Here is a 24,901-nt window from a genome sequence, read left to right as displayed (position 1 = left end):
ACATATACCCAGTACTAAACGTTGAATAGTTAGGAACACAATATGCTATGCATGTTTAATCTTGACATCATTAGTGGAAACTTTCAAACTATAATCCTGTGTTGATTATTCAAATTTGAAAAGATGAAGAAAAGAACGCATGGCATTGTGCATATACGAGAATGGCATTGTGCATTATATAACTTGAGGTTTGGATTTTTTTTTCTCCACTTTTCTACTGCTTTCAGCTTTCAATAAGTTTTAGGTATACAATCACACGAAGAAAAAGTCAATTGGCAAGAAAGAGATCTAAAGTCTGGTTTATCGTGCACCCTTCCGTTGATAGGGTACATGGATCAAAAGGAAGACTTGAGTTCATAGACGAAGTTGGCTCAGTAATTGAATTGCCGCGATGCGGTGGGAATCTCGTCCTTATCTCTCTCCATGCAAAAAGGAGACATAATTTATTGATGGGAATTTCAACAACTCAAAAAAAAGGATCGCGCACCACCACACCACTTCCAACTCAAGGTCCGGTGCCAATATGCTGACTCTCCTAGAAGCGAAGGGTAGTACTTTCCACAATTGGAAAACTGGTGGATGCATTCCAGCAAGTCGTATATCACTTTTAGAGACTAATAAAACCTTAAAATCGATCACATCTGTTGTAGCAAAAACAAATTGATAACTTTCTATATGGGCTTCGACATCGACAGTGGAATACATTAGGTTTCTGTAAGCCTTCACTACATTTTCGTACAAAATCAAAACTTAAGAGCTAGTTTGATAACCAATTTGTTTTAAGTTTTTAATTTTATTTTTAATTATATAGATTGATGAAAAATATGTGATCTGAAGATGAATGAAGACAGGTGATGGAGAAATGGTGAAAGCAATGTGAATCGATGTTCTAAAAAGCAGTCTAGGCAGCTGGTCAGCATCATGATTAATTACTAGACGGTTAGAAAATCAGGTATGGCATCTACGTGTGTTAGGTGGAATAGGTTTTCATTTTGGTTTTTTATTTGATATTGAGTCTTGACTCACCCTTTCCCAGACAGAAAAAAGGAAACCCAAAATGCAATGTGTTCTCTCTTTGCAATAGTTCTTTGATGTTTTCAATAAATTGTAGTACTTTATAAATTATTTATATTTATATTTTGCATTTTAAGTTTCCCCATTACAAGTATAATTTTTATTTATTTTTTAAATATAATATGCACTCATTTGTATGTCATATAATAAATTTAAATAAGACAGAAAAATCCTAGGCCACCAATTTCGACTCTACCCGCCGCTCGATAATGACCTAGCGATGTTTAAAACATTGGTGTGAACAAAATATGTTTGGAAATCAAAAACAAAATTTCTTGACTATGCTCCCTCAGTAGATTTCCGGATTGCCCTTTTGATTATTCCTTTGAATGGTATAAAGCCCAGGTTTGAATGTTATAACCCATAACCCTTAGGTTGGATAAACTCTTCGGAGGCCAGACGAGGTGTTGGACTTCGGGGTCAGGGGTCCATGTCCTCTCGCCTGTAGGCTGCCTATTGTAACCTCGCTTAATAGGGCTCGGTCCTCCTAAGCTGCTAACCGAACATTACCAAATAGGCTACAAGATACTCCTCTAATACTATCAATTTGAATTTTTTGGTCTTCTAACATGATATATATTGATAAATAAATATGGATCTAAATGAATTTGTAAAAAAAACAAATGAAATGACTTAAATTAATCCTTGTGATCTAATTAAAAAAATCCTTTTGATAAGAATGCATCACTTTTGGTTATGTTGGAGTTTCTAGAAATGAGTAGCTGGTTAATTAAACTAGAATAGGTTAGGTGGTTTGCATCCAGTGTGTTATCAGTTAGTACGTTAGAGAAACAACAAAAACTGAAGGACCGGAAAACTAAACACGTCAAAGGAAATGAGTTTCTTTACCTCCTGCGCTCCTAAATTTAGACCCATACGCTCTCCTTGAGTTGTTTATAATATGATCTCCATTCATCCATTACTTAAACCAAACAAATACTTTATAATCACTTTAGCATCAATTTAAGAAACATACTCCTTGAGCAATATTGGACTCCTCAATCAGATATACAACTTTCATTGCATCCTTACTCTCATGTCTCTCATCGTCTCCGACACCATTTGCAAATGCAGGGGGGCGTCTTCATTAATTAAAAGTGTTTGCAAGCAAACCCAAGACCAATTCGGCTACAACTATAAGCGACGCGTAAAATCTCTTTGGAAAGATATTCCAACTAGATTAACATCTAATCTCAAAGATCTTGACACAACCATTCTTAAATTAGCACTAACAAATGCACAAGAAAGCAAAGCTTTCTTTGTCAATGCGCTCAACACTACCGGCAACAATATTGTAAAGGGTTATGTTATCTTATTGAGGTTATATAACTAAAACACTGCATGCATGATAATAGTACGTAAACATGAAAGAACTCTAACCTGATGTATTGCCTGCAGCAGCCATGGAAACAACTTGCACCGAGAGAAAACAATACCAAGCCTTCTATGAATTCCTAACTTTAACACAATGCTCTATGGGAAGCTGTTGTCGTGTATTTTTAGGGTTCATAGGGACCGGTATATATATAGGCCAAAAACTTTAAGTTCCATCCATAAAGGAAACATAAAATCTACTTTCTTGGCCTTCAAGTAATATATCATAATCATAATCATAATCGTATAAGGATTTCATCAGTTATATTTCCTATATAAGACTCATAATATATAAGATTGATATCTTTTGGGTAATCTAATCACAATATATATTATTCTCTAATGATACATTCCTATTACATGTAGTAGACCATACCAAGGTTGATTTATGTCGGGCAAGTCCAACATTCTCCCATTTGGTCTACAAAATGTAATGCTCATGTTTTGTCTTAGATTAGAGACTAATATAACTTTAATGGCCATGTGCAATGATTATATCCCATCCTTATTCAAGTTTCTGTCAGATAACCCATTCAACATGGAAATAACAAGATTGTAAAGTAATCATAACTCATAATCTTCATAATCACACATGTTGAATGCATTACCTACATGAAAAACACCATATAATTATGATTGAGAGAGGAATTCATAATTGTAATTTTCTCTTTCCCTATATCATCTCAAATCCTCTTTATTGTAACCATGCGACTACACTTTATGCTTTAAACAAACCTGTAAACTTGTCGATACAAGTATGTGTCACTCAATGAGTGATCACATCCTTCTTGTGATTTAAAACATGTATGGTAAAATCACATAATGCAGATATTATCTACCTATGTGCATGTATATATATTACCCTATGCGAACACTTAATCAGAAAACATGTTTATGAATTCAAAATCTTCTAGTAACAAAACTACAATCCATAGAATCCTTGTGAAAAAAACAACTCACTTATTCAGTGCAAAAACTAACTAATAGCATCTACTCCCACTAACTTAGCATATCGAGATCTACAATCGAACCCATATTCTTTATGTGCTGCTTAAAAGTTGCAACTAGTAATGCTTTATTCAAGGGATCCGTAAGCATTGATACAGTGTCAATGTAGCTAACCTTGACAAAACCTTGTTTGATCTTCTCTCTGATGAGTCTGTACTTGATATGCATGTGTTTGGTCCCTGAAGACCTCTTATTATTCTTGGAGTAGAAAACAGCTGGAGTGTTATCACAAAAGATATGCAGTGGTCTAGCAACAATTCTCAGCACATTCATCCTTTCTATGAATTTGCCAATCTACACAGCTTGTGAAGTAGCTTCAAAACATGCCATGTATTCAGCCATCACTGTGGACATCGCTATGTTCTTTGGCTTCATGCTTTTCCAAGAAATAGCACCTCCTACCATCATGAATATGTAGTTTGATGTTGATTTTAATGAATCTTGACATCCTGCAAAATCCGAGTCACAATGACCAACTATTTCCAAGTCTGTGCCCTTCCCATAAACCAGCTTATAGTCTTTGGTTTTCTGCAAGTATCTCATCACCTTTTTGGCTGCAATCCAATGTGCTTGTCCCGGATTTGACTGAAACCTCCCCAATAAGGTCAATGCAAAAGATATATCAGGTCTAGTGCATACCTGCACATACATTAAGCTACCCACCACTGAGGCATATGGCTTGTCATCCATTTCTTTCTTCTCAATGTCAGTTTTTGGAGATTGTTCTTTGCTTAATTTATCTTCCTTAGTAACTGGCACTTCACTTCCATTGCAATTTGACATATTAAATCTTTTCAGAATCTTGTTAATGTAACCCTTTTGCGAAAGACGAAGTAGACTTCTCTTCCTGTCACGTGTAATTTCAATTCCAAGGACATATGAAGCTTCTCCCATGTCCTTCATCTTAAAGTTGTCACTCAACAAGATTTTTGTCTCTTGCAACAGACTCAAATCAGTGCCTGCAATTAATATATCATCTACATAAAGTACTAAGATGATGAAATGTCTCCCACTAGACTTGACATAAATGCATTCATCTTCAGAGTTTTCAATAAAACCATGTGATTGCATAAATTCATCAAATTTTAGATACCATTGTCTAGATGCCTGCTTTAATCCATATATGGATTTCTTAAGTTTGCAGACTAACTCCCTTTCTCCTTCTTTGATAAATCCTTCGGGTTGTCGCATATATATCTCTTCCTCAACTTTGCCATTTAAAAAGGCTGTTTTGACATCGATTTGATGAAGAAATAAATCATAGTGAGCAACTAAAGCCATTACAAACCTGAATGAGTCTTTGGTGGAAACTGGTGAGAATGTTTCATATTAAGGCATCACATCAAAGTATGCATAAATGTGTGTGCCGTATAATTTATGGAAATTTCATAAATTTCGTTAATACTCTAATTCTTAAAAACATTAGTCTAAACTAAGCGTATTTTAGAAAATTCTTTATCAATTACGTAAATGGAAACTAAATAAATATAAAATATTAAAAAAAACAAAGAACCACTCATAAATCATGACATGAAGTCGAACCCACCTTGTGACATCAAGAGTCCTCACGATGCGTTTCACCTAGAAACAAAACTATTTACATAAATATGTAACATACTAACGTATAAACGTGTTTTCGTACAAAGTACAGCTAATAAAGGAACTATTTTAAAACGGTAGAATTTCGAAAAATGAATGGCAGATTTGGATTCGGCACTTCGAGAAACCTAAAGAGGGACCTCGGGTTCCTCTACACATCGCACACACCGCAACAAGATGGTTGCACTAATAGCCACGCACTGCATGCGCCACTCACAATGGCGGCCCACGGTTCACGCGCCTTCTTTAAGAAATCTGCAGTTTTGCAGATTGTAGGGCTAACGTCCAGAGTTCATTTTGAGCTCGATTTGCAACCAAATTCGATGATTTAAAAATAAATGTGAAGTTAGAAATGTAGGGAACAAAACCATACCAAAGTGGGGCCAAGTTAACATCGGTGTTGGCCAGAAAAATGGCCTAAAGGTGGCTGGTCAGTCATCGGAAAACTAAGGGAAAATCCTCCCAGTGTGTGTTCTGCATCAAATCGTCCCCCAAACTCATTTTTAAGGTTAAAACAACATAGGAGATTCAAAATAAGAGGGATTTGAAGGTCTCAAGGCTCACCATGGTCAGAGAAATGAGTGAATAGTGATAAAAGTCACTCTGCAGTTCCATTTTTCCACTTGGGTGTTTTGAGCAAACTAGGTACAAGAGTGGTGGTCTTCTACGAGGTTGATGGTGATGATATGGTGGTGGTTTTGTCGTGAGGTTCGTCGGAGTAGGGCGAAGTGGTGGTGCTGCTGCTCGACTCCATTGTTTTTACAGAGAAAAGAGAGGGATAATTTGAGGGAAAGAGAGAAGAAAGACAGATGAGAGATGAGAGAGAGAGAGAGAGAAATGAGAGTTGGAAGAGAGAGAGGTCCGGGAGATTAGGGGACCCCATTGGCTCACAAAGCAATGTACAAAAGACAAAATAGAAAAATATCCCTATGATGTGAAATTACCAAAATGCCCTTCATGTTCGTAGGTCTGTAAAATTTTAACTGTAACTCCAAATTTGCTTCCTCTTGTACCTACGCGTTCGTACCGTCGAGTAATTTAAGAATACGATAAAATAATAGCTCATATGCGTTAGTAAAAGACGGTCAGCTAAAGTCAACAATCTCGCCTCTAGGGCATTTTTGTCAATTCATTTTTTTAAAATTAATAAATTCGTAAAACTAGAGACGAATTGTCACATTTGTGGTTGACAGTTTCACTTTCTCAATGCGAGGGATCAAAGATAATGATCAATCAGTCTCCCAAATACTCACATAAGTACAAGACGAAATTGTTCGTTGCTGAAAAAGCTTTGACCTCTACCAAAATTGAAGTTCTTTATTTAGTATCTTCGACAAACTTTTGACTACGTTGTGTAGGGATGTTTCATTCCAAATTACTTCTCAATTATAAAATATTTAGAAAATAATACGTGAAATTATATTAAATTTAGTATTACTTACATACTAAATAATATATACATATATAATTGCTATATGTATAATTTGTAAAAGAAAAGAAATGAATGTAAGAAATCTAAAAGCTGTTTTAATATCTGATCCTTCTGTGTTTGCCCTTTTGGTTGTCCGTATTACACATACCTGGATAAAAACACGTCGAATTTTGAGCTCTTGACAGCATCATCATATACAGATATATGAAACTTCCAGGTGTTTCACCGCAAGGCGTTAAGGGCACCATGGAGTCGGGGACTCTGAGTGATACTGGCACAATTGCACTTTTTAGTTTCGGTTTCCTTTTTATCCACTTTTTCTTCGAGTTTATGTTTTTTTGGGTTTTCAATGAGTTTTTGGGTGCGCAATCACGCCACAGGTCTGGTGTCTGGTGTCTCTAAATTTTGTGTCTTCTCAATGACTCTTCTTTGATACGTGTTTTTAAACTTAATATTGTTAACTTTATTATTTCTTTCATTAGACGGAGAATTTTCAAAAATCCTTTAGGCACACCCACCGCAACCCCGTCGGGAAAACAACCCCTTCCTTCAATCTCACGGCCAAAAAAACATCCCACTCCTCCAGTTTCATGGTCAGGAAAACATCCTCCCCCTCCAGTCTCTCTGGGCACACGAATCGACTCGATTTCAACCATCATCCGCATATCCGTCAGGAAAACATCCACTCGAATCATTCGACTGTGAGCATCTGGCCTGATTAGAAACTAGACTATCCACCCCACAATAGCGGCTAGCTAGGCCACCACCAAGTCCCTCATTAGAATCCAACATCCTCCTCCTCCAGTCTTCCTCACTATCATTATAATGAAAAATCCCAGCCAAAACATCCTCTTCCTTTGATGGTTGAATCCATATGAAATCCTTTTTGGGGGGGGGGAGAGAGAGAGAGAGAGAGAGGAGACTTGGTTGGCATCTATGAATATACGGAGTTGTCGTTGGCGAGGTGGGCTGGTCATGGGTTTGGGTGATTCGATGGCTATCAATAGAACTGAAGAATTTGACGATTACTCTACCTTGGTATTTCTAGGTTTTTGGTTTTAATTTCCGATACAAAATAATCAAAATAATGAAGTGAACAATGTTAACCTTTTAGTAAGTTGGACGATACATGTCAAGTAATTAGATAACAAGTAATTAGATAATAAGTAATTAGATAATAGACACTAAAGAGACAAAATTTAGAAACACCAGACTTGCGGCCCAACAATCATGTCAAGAAAAAAACCAATTGTCATGCGCAAAGTGCGTGGTATGAGACTACTAAGAAGCAAGGAACAATCATATTTGCTGTAGCAAAAAATTGGCAAACTAAGTTTTTAATGTACGATTCAACTTCCACTACTACAAAAGGGGCTATAGTGTCGGAGGGTGGTGTCGCTTTAATCTAATATAGTAGCGGATTAGGCAGTTGCGACACTAACTGAACATGACGTCGGATTTACTGTCGCTTATAAGCGTTATTAAATGTTTATGTCGCTTTTAAACTGACGTAAACATATATTTTAATAATTTTTAAATACTAGTGTCGCTTTTAAACCGACGTAAACATTATTTTAATAATTTTTAAATACTAGTGTCGCTTTTAAGCGACATAAAGTGTGTATATATATATATATATATTAAATTATATATATATTAAATTAAATTTTATATCCCTAAAAACTATAATAATTATATATATATATATTAAATTAAATTTTAAAAAATTGGTGATCATTGGATTGGCTTAAATATACATACGATTCAATTTCTTAAGTGTTATACATACAAAATAAATAAATTTAAATCTACTTAATATATATATATATACACACACACCATTGAACTTGATTGGATACGAATTCTATGAAACTAATTTCGACAGTTATAAACGAAAAATCACGATTTAACGGTTATTTTAACTCCGATTTTGATGATTTTTTACAGCTACACTCCTGACCCTATATGAATACAATGAATGGATTCGATCTTCAAATTAAAATATTTACACAAGTGGATACCACAAAATCTTATGTTATACTTAATGAAAGTATAAATAAACTCTAAGTGTTAGTCAATCTATTGTTTTGATGGGATACAAATTCTCCGAAACTAATTTCAACGATCCCAACCGTCAAACTTGTTTGCATATGCTTCGAGATCACATCAGCAAAAAATCACAAAAAACAAACATTCAGAGATCAAGTAACGGGACAAAGCTTTTCGACGGTTATAAACGAAAAATCACGATTTAACGGTTATTTTAACTCCGATTTTGATGATTTTTTACAGCTACATTCCTTGACCCTATATGAATAGAATGAATGAATTCGATCTTCAATTTAAAATATTTACACAAGTAGATACCACAAAATCTTATGTTATACTTAATGAAAGTATAAATAAACTCTAAGTGTTAGTCAATCTATTGTTTTGATGGGATACGAATTCTCCGAAACTAATTTCAACGATCCCAACCGTCAAACTTGTTTGCATATGCTTCAAGATCACATCAGCAAAAAATCACAAAAAACAAACATTCAGAGATCAAGTAACGGGACAAAGCTTTTCGACGGTTATAAACGAAAAATCACGATTTAACGGTTATTTTAACTCCGATTTTGATGATTTTTTACAGCTACACTCCTTGACCCTATATGAATACAATGAATGAATTCGATCTTCAAATTAAAATATTTACACAAGTAGATACCACAAAATCTTATGTTATACTTAATGAAAGTATAAATAAACTCTAAGTATTAGTTAATCTATTGTTTTGATGGGATACGAATTCTCCGAAACTAATTTCAACGATCCCAACCATCAAACTTGTTTGCATATGCTTCAAGATCACATCAGCAAAAAATCACAAAAAACAAACATTCAGAGATCAAGTAACGGGACAAAGCTTTTCGACGGTTATAAACGAAAAATCACGATTTAACGGTTATTTTAACTCCGATTTTGATGATTTTTTACAGCTACATTCCTTGACCCTATATGAATAGAATGAATGAATTCGATCTTCAATTTAAATTAGTTTTTTTAAATATTTTGAAACCCAGTGTCGCTTTTAAGTGACATATTGATTTAAATTAGTTTTTCGTTTTATAACCATCGAAAAGTTACATAGAATTTGTATCCCATCAAGTTCAATGGTGTGTGTATATATATATATATATATTTATTAAGTAGATTTAAATTTATTTATTTTGTATGTATAACACTTAAAGAAATTGAATGGTATGTATATTGAAACTGATCCAACGGTCACCAATTTTTAAAATATAATTTAATATGTATATATATATATATAATTATTATAGTTTTTAGGGGTATAAAATTGTTACATTAATATATATAATTATTATAGTATTTTTTAGGGTTATAAAATTAATATATATAAAATTATAGTATTTGAAATATTAGGCGGGAAATTTCCCGCTTGTTTGAATGGATGGAGAGACTTAGTGTCGGTTTTAACCGACGCTAGTGTCATTAAAGCGACACTATGTGAATTTCAAAAAGTGTGTCAGAAGTTGGTGTCGGTTAAAAGCGACGCTAGTTTCATTAAAGCGACCCTAGTTTCATTAAAGTGACACAAGTTTCATTAAAGCGACGCTATGTGAATTTCAAAAAGTGTCAGAAGTTTGTGTCGGTTTAAAGCGACGCTAGTTTCATTAAAGCGACGCGAGTTTCATTAAAGCGACGCTATGTGAATTTCAAAAAAAGTGTCAGACGTTTGCGTCGGTTTTAACGGACGCAAACTAAGTACCCATATTTAAACCCCTCTCTTTCCCATTTCAACCGTGCTTTCATTTCTCCCCCAATTTCAGACTTTCTTCTTCTCCTTCCCCATTTCATCTGTGCGTCCCCTTCTTCCTCCTTTTCATTTTTTCCTCAACTCCTTCCCCGTTTGCTTTGGATCACCAGTTTGAAGATCAACATTCTGAAGAACTCCAATTCGAGGAGGAAGAGCTTGAAGGTGGTTCATTTTTAAATTATTATGATTATTAATTTTAGTTTCTATTTTGTATTCTAAATAGTTTTATGCTTAAATTGAAAATTTATTTTTGTTTCTTGGTTTTTAATTGTTTTTTTTGTATTTATGCATGTTGGATCTGAAGAGCAAGGACACTGGAAATCGCAGATCCATAATTTTTTAAAGGTATAAAACCTGAGTTTAATCTATAGAGATTAGAGCCTTAATGTTGAAGTAGTAAAGTATTGGAGCACTGATCTGATGGCAAGCATGGCAGCATGGAGTTGCTAGTATTATATATGGCACTATGGAGCTACAAAATATGTGGTCTTCGACAAAGGCAAGCACAGGAAAGCATGGAGGATGAATTTTTGTAAATTATATGGAATGTTAGATGTAAAACATTTGTATATTATGGCACTATTTTTCTTTTGAATTATTTTTATTATTGTTTGTTTTGGCCTAAAATTGAAATTTATTATTTCGATTATATAATTTTTTTGAGTTATAATTATTTGAGAACGAATACAGAAACAAATTTCGACTTTTTTTTTAATTATTATTATCAAAGGTGGTGTCGCTTTAAATCGTCACTAGTTTGCATATTTTATTTATTTAATTGTTCTCTAACGTCGCTTTAAACTGTCACTAGTTTGCATATTTTATTTAGTTAATTGTTGACTAGCGTCGCTTTAAACCGACGTTAACATCAGCGTCGCTTTAAACCGACGCTGCGTAGTGGCGGATTAAGCGAACAAAGCGACGCTGAAGCCCTTTAGTGACGGTAGCAATGGCGTCGCTATTCCAATCCGACATTGCAGTGTTTTATGTCAGATTTTTGCCAAATTTCCGACAGAAATCGGGGTTTCTTGTCGGTTTTTGGTCCGCCGGTGATAGCCTATATTGTAGTAGTGTTCTGGCGGTAGAAGTAGAACACTTTAGTTTTCTCCAAGGCCTCAACAACTTGTGATACAAAATTTAAAATTAAGGGTCTGTTTAATAACATTTCATTATAGTTTTTAGTTTTTATTTTTTATGTTATAGATTCGAAAGAAGGATATATGTTCTCTGGTGAAGAATGAAGAAGGGCGAATGACAAATAATAGAAGAAATATGAACGAAATTGTATGAAAATGACACACAAGATAAACAAAAACTACGAACCGAAAAAATAAGAACTTTTTTAATTTGTGATCACTTTCAAGCTTTTTGTTTTTTCATATTCTCCGTCACTTCTTCCTCATCCTTCCACAGATGTAAGAACTTGGGTGTATCTTTTTCAAAGTTATGATCATTCGTCGATGAAAACTTCAAACACGTCCAAGTAAGGCAAACCGAATCTACGTGCTTCTTGTTTGGATGGAGATTGACTCATTCAGTTTGCAACTTGGATATATGTCAATGGTTTCACCGACTTCATAAGTCCCACATAGGAGTGAGAAGTAGTTTGCCTTATCTATTACCTTTCCAAAAATCAATTAAAAATTAAAAATCTTCTCAAAAAGTTGTCTCGACTTGAGCATTTTAGACCAATGTTCTAAAAATCAGTCTAAGTGACCACCTAGGAGGCGCCTAGGCACTGAACGGCCGGTGACCGCCGCGATTAAGTCATAATCGTTCACAAAATCGGAAAGCATATTAGGCGGACGATTGGGCGGGATTAGGTGGGACTAGGTGGGTCTAGGCGGGGCTAGGCGGAGGTGGACGGGGTCTAGGCGGGCATATGTGGAGAATGCCGGAATCTGAAATTTTTCTTTGTTGCAGAGCCCGGCATCGCGAGGAAGAAGATGAAGTTATTTGGTTTGTTTAATTGCACCGTTTTATCATTTAGATGGTCCCCACCATCTTTTCCTTTTACTTATTTTTAAATTCTTGGGTAAAGTACAAAAAACTACCTCAACTATTGGTATACAACACTTTCATACCTCATCTTTTAAAATTGACAATGTCATACTTCATTTTTAGAATTTGGTCCAATGTTATACCTTCCGTTACTTGGCCGTTTACTTTTCAGTTAAATGCTGACGTGGCTTGATTCAGAACCCACTTTCTATTAAAAAATTAATTAAATATTATTAAAAACTAAAAAAAATATATTTAATATTTTTTAAAATAATAAAGAAAAGTGAAAAAAAAAAAACAAAAAAAAATCCAACCCAACCCTTTGTTCGTCCCTTCCCAACCCCCTCTCTCTCTCCCCATCTTCATCTTCTTCTCTTCTTAATCTTCAACCAAAAAAAACAAAAAAAATTTGAAACCCCCCCCAAACCCCTGCAACCCAAAAAGAAGAAGGAAAAAAAAAAAAAAAATCCAACCCAACCCAGTTCGTCCCCCCCCCCCACCCCCCCAAAAAAAGACCTAACCCCCTACCAACCCTAAATCCACCACTCTCATCTATTCTCCACATCCTTTTTTGCACCCATCCTCCACCTTTTTCGCGCATCCATCTTCCTGCCGACGGGATCTGGGTTTTTTTTTTTTTTTTTGGGTTGCAAAAGGGAGAAGAGGGGGTGGGGAGGGGGAAATACAAACTGAGGGTGGGTGCGGGGAGAAGAAAAATTGGAATTTTTTTATTTTTATTGGGGGTTGCAGGTGGGGGAAAGAAGATGAAGATGGGGAGAAGACAAAGGAGGGGGGAAGGGGGAGGGACGAACGAGGGTTGTTTTTTTTTTTTTTTTTTTTTTTTTTTTTTTTTACTTTTACGTTTTTATTATTTTAATATTTAAAAAATATTAAATAATTTTTTTTTTAGTTTTTAATAATATTGTAATGATTTTTTTAATAAAAAGTGGGCCCCGAATCAAGCCACATCAACATTTAACTGAAAAGTAAACGGCCAAGTAACGAAAGGTATAACATTGGACCAAATTCTAAATATGAGGTATGACATTGTCAATTTTAAAAAATAAGGTATGAAAGTGTCGTGACACCAATAATTGAGGTGATTTTTTGTACTTTACCCTAAATTTTTTTATTGTATTTCACTGTTGCTACCAATACTAGGTGCATGCCTAGGATTGCATGGAAGACCTGTGTGAAGCGAATAACTTAGCAAGCTTTTTTTGGATTTTGTGTTAATTTAATTGGATATAAAAGCAATTTGTAATTTGCACGCTTTTTTTACACTTGGTCAGCCTTTTTGGGTGGGCTTTTTGGTTTTGGAATTTGTAAAGGTCTTTTAACAGATTTGTACCAAAGCAATTTGCATTGTTACAAAATTAATTGCACACTAAATAATGTTTACATGGGCTTTTAACAGTTAAGTATCTTACATTAATTTATTTCTTTATTTTCCTCCTATTTTGCATTTTATGTGGTTCCTACAATACTCGTCACTATGGTTATATGACATATATGTTTAATGTGTTTTTAAATTTTATACTTGTTGGATACTTCTTTTTGCACTTTATCATTCTTTTATTATCTTATCCATGAATTTCATACAAATATAATTTTTTGTAAGTGTTCATATGTACTTATTTACAAGATATACAAGAAATTTACTCAAATCTGCCTAGGCGCCCGCCTAGACCCCGTCTAGCCGCCTATACGCTAGGCGCCAACCTGCCGCCCGACTAGTGCCTAACGTTTTTTAGAACCTTGTTTTAGACAAAATGTTTTCACCATTACTTGAACGTTTCTGTTTAATAATAAATTAATTATAATACTCAACTTTTTCTCTGCATAATAATGCATTATTAATTTATACAGCAAGCATAATTAAATAAAAACATCAGAATAGAAGTTAGGGTAAATTACATAATACCCCTTCAAGTTTGAGGTCTATTATTGTAACATCCCACATCACCCAGGGGAGTGATCCTTATATGTATATTCTCATCCCTACCTAGCATGAGGCCTTTTGGGAGCTCAATGGCTTCGGGTTCCATGGGAACTCTGAAGTTAAGCGAGTAGCGCGCAAGAGCAATCCCACGATGGGTGACCTACTGGGAAGTTCTCGTGTGAGTTCTCAGAAATAAAATCGTGAGGGCGTGGTTGGGCCCAAAGCGGACAATATCATGTTACGGTGGTGAAGTCGGCCCGGGATGTGGTGGACCCCGGGCCAGGATGTGACAATTTGGTATCAGAGCCTAATCATGGCCATGGTGTGCCGACAAGGATGTCGGGCCCCTAAGGGAGGTGGATTGTGACATCCACATCGCCCAAGGGAGTGATTCTTATATGTATATTTTCATCCCTACCTAGCACGATGCCTTTTGGAACCTCACTGGTTTCGGGTTCCATGGGAACTCTGAAGTTAAGCAAGTAGCGCGTGAGAGCAATCTCATGATGGCTGACCCACTGGAAAATTCTCGTGTGAGTTCCCAGAAACAAAACCGTGAGGGCATGGTCGGGGCCCAAAGCAAACAATATTTTGCTACGGTGGTGGAGTCAGCCCGAGATGTGGTGGACCTCGGGCCAGGATGTGACAATTACAACCCCATACAACATCTTTAAAACATTTCACTTTCATACCTCACCTACTATTTTATTTCAAAATAATATCTCCGTTAAATTTTTCATCCATTGATCAGTTAAATACTGACGTGGCTGCCACATTTGTGTTGATGTGGCTGCCATATGGCAAAAAATAATTTTTTATGCATTAAAAATGTTATAATATTAACCCTATTATAAAAAATTAAAAAAAATTAAAAAAACCCAAACCCAGAAATCCTTTCCCGAGTCTCTCACTCTCTCAGGTCACTCTTCTCTTTCACTTTTTCACTCTCTAGCTCTCTCTCGGACTCTCTCCCCGACAGTACACCCACGCAAGCACTCATCTATGCACCCACACAACCGACGACACACCACCACCACTGTGGACTTTCTCACTCTCTCAGGTCACTCTTCTCTCTCATTCTGTCAGCTTTTCCATACATCTTTTCCCTACGATCTACATACGAAAAAGAGCGTAGAGTCAAGGGGAAAGGCTTTGTACCTTAGATTAGTCGTGGGATGGGCGGAGTTAGCTGGGATCTGGCTCGAAACTCACAAGGTTTGCCGGAGCTAGTTCTCGGTTTCTGGGCTTCACTTAGCTCCGCAGAGACGAGGGAGAGTCCAATGTGGTGATGGTGTGTTGTCGATGGTGTGGGTGTGTAGATGGGTGCGTGAGTACTCATTAAGCAGATTGAGATTCGGTTCATCGTGGGTACTCCGAAAAACACAAACCCACCCCACCTTCCCTGCAACTCCTCCCCACCCTTCTTCTCCCTCCCGAGCTGAGCCTCCCAACTGCCACGGACAACAGCAACCCGCAACTTCCACCCTTAATCAAGAGAAATTGGGCGACGTCAGCGCTGTAGTGGCGCACAATCTCTCGACAGGTAGCGTGCCACACCGCGAGGAGCTTGGCGGACGAGCTGGGCATGCGGCGGTGGTCGCTTCGGAGCTTGATGAAGATGAAGAAAAAGACGCAGAAGAAGAAGTCGATGGCGGAGATGTTGAGAAGGTACTGGATGTTGCCGTACCAGGTCTCGTAGGTATTGGCGCCGTCGTTGGGGGACAACGGAGGAGAGAGAGTGTCATTCATTGAGGGGATGGGGGAGAAGGCTAAAGATTGATAAGGTGTGGGCAACGGAGACGTGGAAAATCTAGGGATTGAGGAACCAGAATTTGGGGTTTCTCTAGTGGGATTTGAGGTAATTGGGATTGAATTGGACTGGGATTTTCTTCATGTAGGGGGAGGAATTAGGGTTTGGGTTGAGGGGTTTTGGGGTTGTGGGGAATAAAAGGAAGATGCTGGGATTCTTGTGGGGTGGAGTGTTCAATTTTGCGTATTTTAGTTTTTTTTTTTTTTTTTTTTTTTTTTTTTTGAGAAGATTCAGGTTTTTTTTGCAAAAAAAAATTAAAAAAATATTTTTTTGCCACGTCAGCTCTTAACAGATCAATGGATGAAAAATGTAACGGATGCATTATATTGAAATAAAATATTAAGTGAGCTATGAAAGTGAAATGTTTTAAAGATGTTGTATAGGGTTTGTAATAGATCTCAAACCTGAAGGGTATTATGTAATTTACCTTAAAAGTTAATTCATTCTTTTTTATAAGTTGATCTGATCTGTCTTTGTTGTGTCCTTTCAAAATTTTAATCGTCACTCATGATTCACGTAAATTTGCTGCACCACTCCACGCTTGTAATTGCATTTCAGGCCAACTGTCCCAACAATCTCCAAATGTTATAGTCACCCGCAGGCCGTCACCATCACCTCTCGCGAAAACGACTTCACCAGAGGGTGCCACCTGTCATCCTCATCACATCAATTATCCTTTCTGGATAAAATTCCAGCCAAAATAATCACCCCCTCAAACCTCCACTAATTACGGTGTGTCCTTATCTCACAACCGTTGGATTTAATGACAAATTATAAACATGGAAAACCAACCGTCTAGATTTGTTTGAATTTACGAAGTTTGATGTACATCCTAGGTGCGCCGTCAAGTACAGTTTGTCCATTCGCCGCGTTTTACAATGCAAAACAAAAGTAAAATAAAATCTCATTATATATAATTTAATTTATTAACCCGATAATTTGATCTAATTATTCCAAAATCGTCTAGTTAAGTACGGACATAGAGCCGGCCGTTCACGGTGGAGTCGGAAACCGTGTCGTCAAACCCAACATAGCGGCATTTGGCGCCAGATACCGGAGCAAAAATGGCCGAGTCTGTCGAGAAGGTTCTCTCCGTCAATGGATTGACGGTCCGTTTGTACGGACCGAACCACTTGTTCTGCATATAACGGTTCTTCCGCCACGGAGGCACGGAGAGATCTGTGCTCTTCAACGATCTCTTTGCCGCGTCGCACGTGACCCGAACGATACGCTTCAGGTCCTCCGAGCTGCCAACGAAGTTTCTGGGCACAAGTTGCAGCAGCCGCGAGTACTGGCTCGACGGCCGAGCGATTTCGAACTGGGCGGCGAAGTCGAGGTCCACGAAGTACCGGCTCTGCCTCATGGAGGAGCCCGATTGGACAGGAACGACGTCGATGAACTCGTAGCTCCCGGAGGTGATGTTGCCGGAGGAGGTCCATTTCGTCTTGCAGATCGCCGCATTGTGTCCCAATCCCCTCAGAAACGACATCACGCTCCGCCCCAGAGTCGACTTGCTGCTGCCGCCGCCGTTGGATCTCAAACACGCGAACGCCTCCTCCGCCTGGGAAACGTGAGAACGGAGCAGCTTCAGGTACGAGTCCGCATTTCCGGAAACGGCCACGGACCTAAGGACGGAGTCGATCGCGTCCGCGTCGGAGGCCGAGTCGACTCGGTCCCAGTCGGACTCGTTGTCGGGAAAACCAGCGGCGGACGACTCGTCGTCTTGGAGGAAGCGGTGGACGAGCTCGGAGAGGCAGGGGGAGTTGTAGTCGCCGGAGTGCTCGCTTCCGCTGCTGACATCACTGAGTCCGGAGCTGTATCCGCCGACTAGTCGCGCTTTCACCCGATCGTCGAGCGGGTAAGTGACCCTCTTCGATCTGGTTCTAACAAAACCAGCCATTAGTGATTAAACAGTTAAATGATTAACTTGCTTTCGAAAATTATGAGTAGGGGAGTTTAGGAGAAACGGAACAGGTGAGACGAATTTATAGGCGTGGCAAAATGGGAAGCGTATGGAAGGAATAAAAATGGGATATTCGGTTTTAAAGTGGTGGGTAACTTACTGTTAGGGGGAGAGAGAGAGGATATCCGAGAGGGAGTGGTACAGGTGGCGGCATATCCAGTGGCACCTAGGGTGGTTTATTCGAGTGTGTGACGCGGAGGGTGTAGACCGCCGAGACTAGTGACCGCCTTGTGGTTAAGGATGGTTATGGTGGGGTAGGGGGTTGTCGCCCACGAGACTGGCACGTGATTGAATGGGTGTCTTTTGTTAACTGCTCCTCTTGCTTCGTGTTTGGAACGTGGGATTTTGGCAAAAGGATAATTCAATCGAGATGGATAAGTATTAGAAAGATGCCAAGGGTCATCTCACTAATATTTCATATGTGTGGGTCCAAGTCATTTATTGAGGTTTGAACTAGAGATGACGCGTTCCATGTTAAATTAGTGTACTTAATACATTACAGGTTTGGTTTACAATTTTTACTTTTTAATGTATTATATCGTTTTATAAAATTATTATTATTTTATACGTTGGATTGTAAGTCACGTTAGCACAATTTTAAGAATAAGTAAACACAAAAAGAATACGCACTTGTAAATGTCTGATGCTGTGTAGTTGTAAACAAACAACCAATATTTAGATTGCATCAAATCTCTCCAGTCTCCAAGCTATTATAAATGTGTGTGTGTGTGTAGTGTGTTTATGAAAGAGTAGAACAAATGTGTTTGAAGCCGGGAATCAAATTACCAGGCCCATATATGGCTCTGTCCCCCATTCCTTAATAAGTCATGTATGCTCGAAGTTTGATGACTTGACATGATGAGATTGGGTTACTAAACCGGATAATTTCAATTCCAAAATATCACTGATAACAAATCTTCATTTTTTTAAGCGAGTCTCTACAAATCAAGATAAATTGAGTCTCAATCATTAATGTTTTATTCAAACAAGGTCGTTATTTTCATTTTTCGTATCACATAACTCAATGTAACAATATTGTAAAGTGGGTGCTATTTAGTAAAGCAATTGGTGGGAAGGGTGAGAGTGAAGTAGGTAGTGAGATATATATATATATATATGAGTTGGGGTTTTATATTTTAAATATTTTCAATTGGATTATGATAAAACAAAACTATTAGCTATATGATCCCAATAAAATTAGGTGTGTGTGTGTGTATTCATATATATTTAACAATTCTTAGTCTCTTGTGGTTGTGGGACATTGGAATTATTCCAAGGGTTTAAACCATTATATTCTTTGTGGCTAATCTCAGGAAATTGAAAAATCCGACCCGTATGTCTCATCCATTCACAGTCCCTTAACCTAATTCTTAATATTATCAGTTTATCTGAAATTCGAGCTTGGTGTGGATTACTTTTGAAGCACGAATCATGTCGACATAAACGTTGTGTCAATCTTCTTCTTAAACATAAATATGTCTCTTGGTGAGTGGAAAGGGTAAGAATTTAGATCATGAGTTTAATAATTCAATTGGTTATCTTGAACCAACCTTTTTCTGTGGGAACTTTCCTCGATCTCCAAGTAACATTTTAGCTTGACTGGTTGAGGAAAATGTATTGATAGTTCACTCCATTAGGATAAGGGCTTAAGGCTAAGTAAAGTTGATTAACTAGCAAATTTTTTATCAAAATTAGTTTGCAACTAAATAATTGTTTATCCCATCAATAAAATGCTATTTACAGCCTATTCCCAAACGCTATGAAAATGCCAACATTTATATAATGTTATGATACGTTCAATTCTTTCTTTTTTATTTTCTATTTTTTTTTATTTTTTTTTAGTACATCGATATTTTTACACGGGAAAAGAGAGTTTGGCTAAGCCACACAATTGGTAGCCTAATTGGATATCAAATTCGCCATGTAAGCCTAATTGGGTATCAATTTGAACCTAAAACATCTCACTTGCAAGTAAAGAGAAATATCAACAGACCATATTAATGAGTGGCAACTGACATAGCTTTTTAGTGCTATTATATCAACACAATATTATTTATATTAAAAATTAATAATTTGGATTAAATCACACAAAGCATATCAAAATAGTCCATTCATCGTAGAGTTCAGTACAACTATTATAGCATGTTTCAAACGTTATCTATGTGACATTGTGGTGTATAGTACTATAGTGCCAACTGAAACAAATTGATGCTAGCGAGAACAAACCATCCTTCGTATATGATATGGTAGTTGATAGTTGAATTCCTTACTCAATCATTAAAAAATAAGCTTAACCATCAACTACCGTATCATGTCATTTATAAAAATAAAATAAAAAATAGTCTAAATATAATCTCATTAGTATTTTCTATTGAAATAGGGTTCCATTCTATAAAGGATCTGCATGCATTGAAAATACGGTTAGCGTTGGCATTTTGCATTTCGCGCCGGAATATTCTAGGAGAAATAAAGACGACTTTGAATTTGTTGGCCCCACATTAAAAAAACAGTACTGTAGTACATGTACAGTTCTGTCCAAAATATGTCGACATGATTTCGACACTATTGCTTAAAACCTTAATTCTCATGGAGTGAAGAAATAAGTTACTCTTGCTTCTACGCGTGCGTGCTTCCAATGCACAATCTCAATGTGAAAAAAAAACCAAAAACCAACTTTCTTCAGTATTTACAAGAATTTATAATTCGTTTAAAAGAGTTTTTAAAATGACTGAAAGTATTTTAAAGAAAATAATTTTGGATTTCAAAAGAACTCGAAGTATTTTTTACAATAAGCAATAGTTATGTGGTGTTTACAAGAAGTACTTAACTTAAGTGCTTCTTTAGGATTCAATTATATTGTAACTAAGGATTTGTTTAAAAAATATGTTCACGAAAAACAGTTTCAGCCACTCTAAAAATACTTTGTAACATCCGACAACGTTCAGGGAAGTGGATCCTGTAAGCCTTATATGTATATTCCTGTCTCCACCGTAGCACGATATTGTCCGCTTTGGGCCTCGACCATGCCCTCACTATATTGTCGCTTAACTTCGGAGTTCCTACGGAACTCGAAGCCAGTGAGCTTCCAAAAAGCCTCGTGCTAGGTAGAGACGGGAATATACATATAAGGCTTACAGGATCCACTTCCCTGGGCGATGTGGGATGTTACATACTTCAAGCAAGCCTTAGTGTCGATATAGTGGAAAATTTAATAATAATATTATTATATTAAATTTATTAATTGAATGGAACTTAGAAGTGGAGCCTTTTGGTAGAAAAATGTGTTTACTTAAATGAAGAGTTGCAACTTTTGACTCTTTATACATAGTCACATGCTTTCCAAAGAGATATTTCACATTCTATAAATAGGGAAGCCCCCTATAATCACACACAAAAAAAAAAAAAAAAAAAAAAAATCATCATACATACATATAGTGCATTAAATATTAAAGAGTATCATTGAGTTCATAAGAGAGAGTTTTGAACACTATCGTGGTTCATGGAGCCTTGTGATTTGGAGTGCTACTATTACAAGGACATGGTCGTTGTATCTTGGGAGACATGCACCGATCAACCATGAGCACTGTAGTGGGGCGTAAACTTGTCTTAAGGACAAAGTGTCCTACACTTGCCTCAACCTTATTTTCATATTTTTCTAATCCATTATGTCATGTTCACTTAACATTGGTTACTCATATGCATGTATTACTTTGATATATAATTGTATGAATTATTTCTTGATTTTCTATGTGATTTAGTATAGCAATTAGACCCTAATTTTTCCAACAATCTTAAGACAAGTTTACATTTAATTTATGATGTTTTGTTTACAGCAATAATAATTACGCTATATAAATTGTTAGTTATGCATGCATGCATTGAGTTTTTCAGTATGAAAAGTAAGAATAGTTTTTTTTCTTGTTTATCATCAACTCATTATATTCATAACTATGAATTTACGGTTTTCAAAATGATGAACTGGTGTATTTCAGAAAGATTGATGCATGTCCAAGTGGTACATTGCATTCATTTGTTCGTGTCCCTTCGAATTGTTAAATGCAAATGTGCCGATTATATATGTGTTGAATATATACATTCTTATGAAGTTTTGTTCGATAACAATCTATCCATATACTTGAAAATTTCTCTTACACTTGTTAGCTTTTAAGTTTGCAGTTTTTCTTTAATTTCCTTTAAAAGTATGGACAAGTATTAGATTCTTGGTTGGCTATGGTTGACCAACTGGAAGTTTGAAAATGTCTTTTGAAACTAAAGCAACCTTAGTAAGGGTTACATCGTTTGACCAAAAGACACAATTGGGGTCTTGGGTATTGTAGGGAACTAACACATGAAAGACTTGAGAATGAGAGAATCTCTTTACTAAATACACACATGCATGAGTCTTTAAATGCTTGGTGTGTTTTGTCGTCTGCCATATCTCTGGAACTGTCATCCTTTTATCAAACCCAACAAATGAATGAAGGGAAAGTGCAGCCTTCTTTGCTAAGCGTTGGAAATGCATCATGACTTCCATCATTGTAATAAAAGCATCGTGTATAGCAGTTTTAATATAGGTTTCCTTTCAGATTCTGCTATCTGAAGTTACAACTCTATTTGAAGAGAAATAAGGTTGGGGTGTAAATCATGATAAGTTTCAACTGGAAATCTATTAGATGGTCTCTGCTCCAACCAATTAGTTGAGACTGACAATAGCCTGAGAGTGATTTTTCCCATATATATTCATGGACAAATGCAGAGCAATTCGATGTTTGGTTGTGCCCAATATTTCCTAAGAAAATATTGGTGGATTATAACAAAATGCCTAGTGAGTGTTGGTGCTAGATTTGAATGAAGCCGTGACTTTCAACTGGTATGGACATGTATGCAAGTATTATGAAGGAACATGAGTTGGTTGCATTTGATATATTAAATGGATATCTCTTGCCTCTTGGCATATGATGTATAGGTGATAAGAAAATCTAAGACAGGTGAAATACCTTTTCATGAAAGGAGGTTTCTTTTCCCTTGGAAAGTGTACGAATGGTTATGTGCCAATGTGCGTTGATACAGAAAGACTGAAGGCTCGAGATATCGTATATATGGTATATACTAATATTACATGCCTTGAGATATCATGCATTACAATAGTATGTAACGTGCGACACATATATATACATATATGTATATATTTGGGATGAGACATGATTATTATACCGTGCCATCATTGTTATTGCACTACAAAATAATCATATTGATAGTGCACATATGCTACAAAGAAAGTTGTGGTTGTCTTAGTTAAAGAGTGAAGTCCTAACTATTAAATCTCGCTAAGTTTAGAGGCTAAAGGCAACAATTGCCAAAAGTGTTTTTCCCATAATGGCTAATGAGGCATGAAGGCCTAAGAAGAGATATATAAGATCTATCTTTGTTGTTTACTACTTCTTAAAATAAAAATAAAAAACGTGATCGATTTAACAATGACGTCAAATTAACCACAACTATCAAAGAATTGTGGGGGTAGTTTATCTAATTTTGAGATATGAGATTTATTTAAGAAGAATGGAGATATAATTTGCTAATTGAATGAAACAATCAAAATGTCATCTCTTGTAATGAGTAATTGTTTAAGGTATGGCAAGGTTGGAAACCTTCTTATAAATACCTTAAATGTGGGGGAGTTTACTCAAGTGTTAGCAAATTACTTATCAAGTCCGAACACATGTTTGGAGGAATTACATTGGAAAACAACTACTCTCAAAGGAAATAATTTCCATGCATGCATATAAAGTTTGTGATGACCATATAATGAGTAGTCAACCAAGTGGTACTAATTTTTAAAGGTTTGATTAGAGAGTAAGTTGTATCATCAAAGGGAATGGATTAAAAGCCTACGTATTAAGAATTGCCATAATGGCAACCCAACTTGGCTGACTGGAGATCCCAAGATCTAGGTTCAAGGGGACAGCCGAATTGTGGATGATTCAATGGGAGCACTGTGGAGATAATCTCCTATCCATGTCCTATGATGAAACAATGCTATCTGTAGCAAATTTAGGATAATCTTTGCTTTTAATGATTCATATACTTGGAAATAACAAGTGGGGTATTGCAGGATACTCTTAATGGGAAGTCACCTATCTTGAGTGAGGAATGGGGTTGTTCCTGTGAGAATTTTTTGAAGGGCTTAGTTCTCTAAAAGCACTTATGAGAAACCAAGAATTGTTCAGGGTCAAAATGAACACAACCAAGCAACCATGGGGTGTCTGGAAGGGTATTGTGTGATTACTATTGTCTTGGTTTAAACAAACATCTAAGTAGTTCAAGACAGCGCGTTCACTGAGTAACCAAGTAAATCTGATAGTAATTCACTACGGAAGGTTCAAAGCCAAAAGCCACCTACCCCGATGCGATACTTTTCCTACTAAATTCTCTCTTTATTGTCTACATTGTCATTTGCATGGTATTGAGTGTGGGGGTTGTTGGAAATTTTAATAATATTATTATTATATTAAATTTATTAATTGAATAGAAATTAGACGTGGAGCCTTTTGGTAGAAAGATGTGTGTACTCAAATGAAGAGTTTCAACTTTTGACTCTTCATGAATAGTCACATGCTTTCCAAAGATGGAAGCCCCCTATAATCACACACACACACACACAAAAATTTCATCATACATATGTATAGTGCATTAAATATTAGAGTCTCATTGAGTTCATATGAGAATTTTCAACACAATCGTGGTTCATAGAGCCTTGTGATTTGGAATGCTACTATTACGAGGACGTGGTTGTTGTATCTTGGGAGATATGCGCCGATCAACCATGAGCACTGTAGTGAGGCATAAACTTGTCTTAAGGACAAAGTGTCCAA

At 36.5% G+C, this 24,901-nt stretch overlaps 1 protein-coding gene and 1 pseudogene across 1 annotated transcript; one reads left to right on the top strand and one right to left on the bottom strand.

Moving 5' to 3' along the window:
- The first annotated feature begins 523 nt into the window (after nt 1–523).
- LOC137724803 (uncharacterized) lies at nt 524–6,456 on the top strand (annotated as a pseudogene).
- A 10,499-nt stretch (nt 6,457–16,955) lies between these two features.
- LOC137726957 (uncharacterized) lies at nt 16,956–18,465 on the bottom strand. The gene has a single exon (XM_068465904.1). The coding sequence runs from the start codon at nt 17,964–17,966 to the stop codon at nt 17,034–17,036; it is 933 nt and encodes a 310-aa protein (XP_068322005.1). The 5' UTR covers nt 17,967–18,465; the 3' UTR covers nt 16,956–17,033.
- Between the last annotated feature and the right edge of the window lie 6,436 nt (nt 18,466–24,901).

Source organism: Pyrus communis, chromosome 2, assembly GCF_963583255.1.
Source record: "Pyrus communis chromosome 2, drPyrComm1.1, whole genome shotgun sequence".
Classification (NCBI taxonomy): domain Eukaryota; kingdom Viridiplantae; phylum Streptophyta; class Magnoliopsida; order Rosales; family Rosaceae; genus Pyrus; species Pyrus communis.
Note: the sequence above shows the minus strand (reverse complement) of the source record. Positions and strands in the feature narration are given on the sequence as shown.

What these genes read in the sequence shown, in the direction of transcription:
- LOC137726957 (XM_068465904.1), bottom strand. Translation starts at nt 17,966, where the DNA reads ATGGCTGGTTTTGTTAGAACCAGATCGAAGAGGGTCACTTACCCGCTC.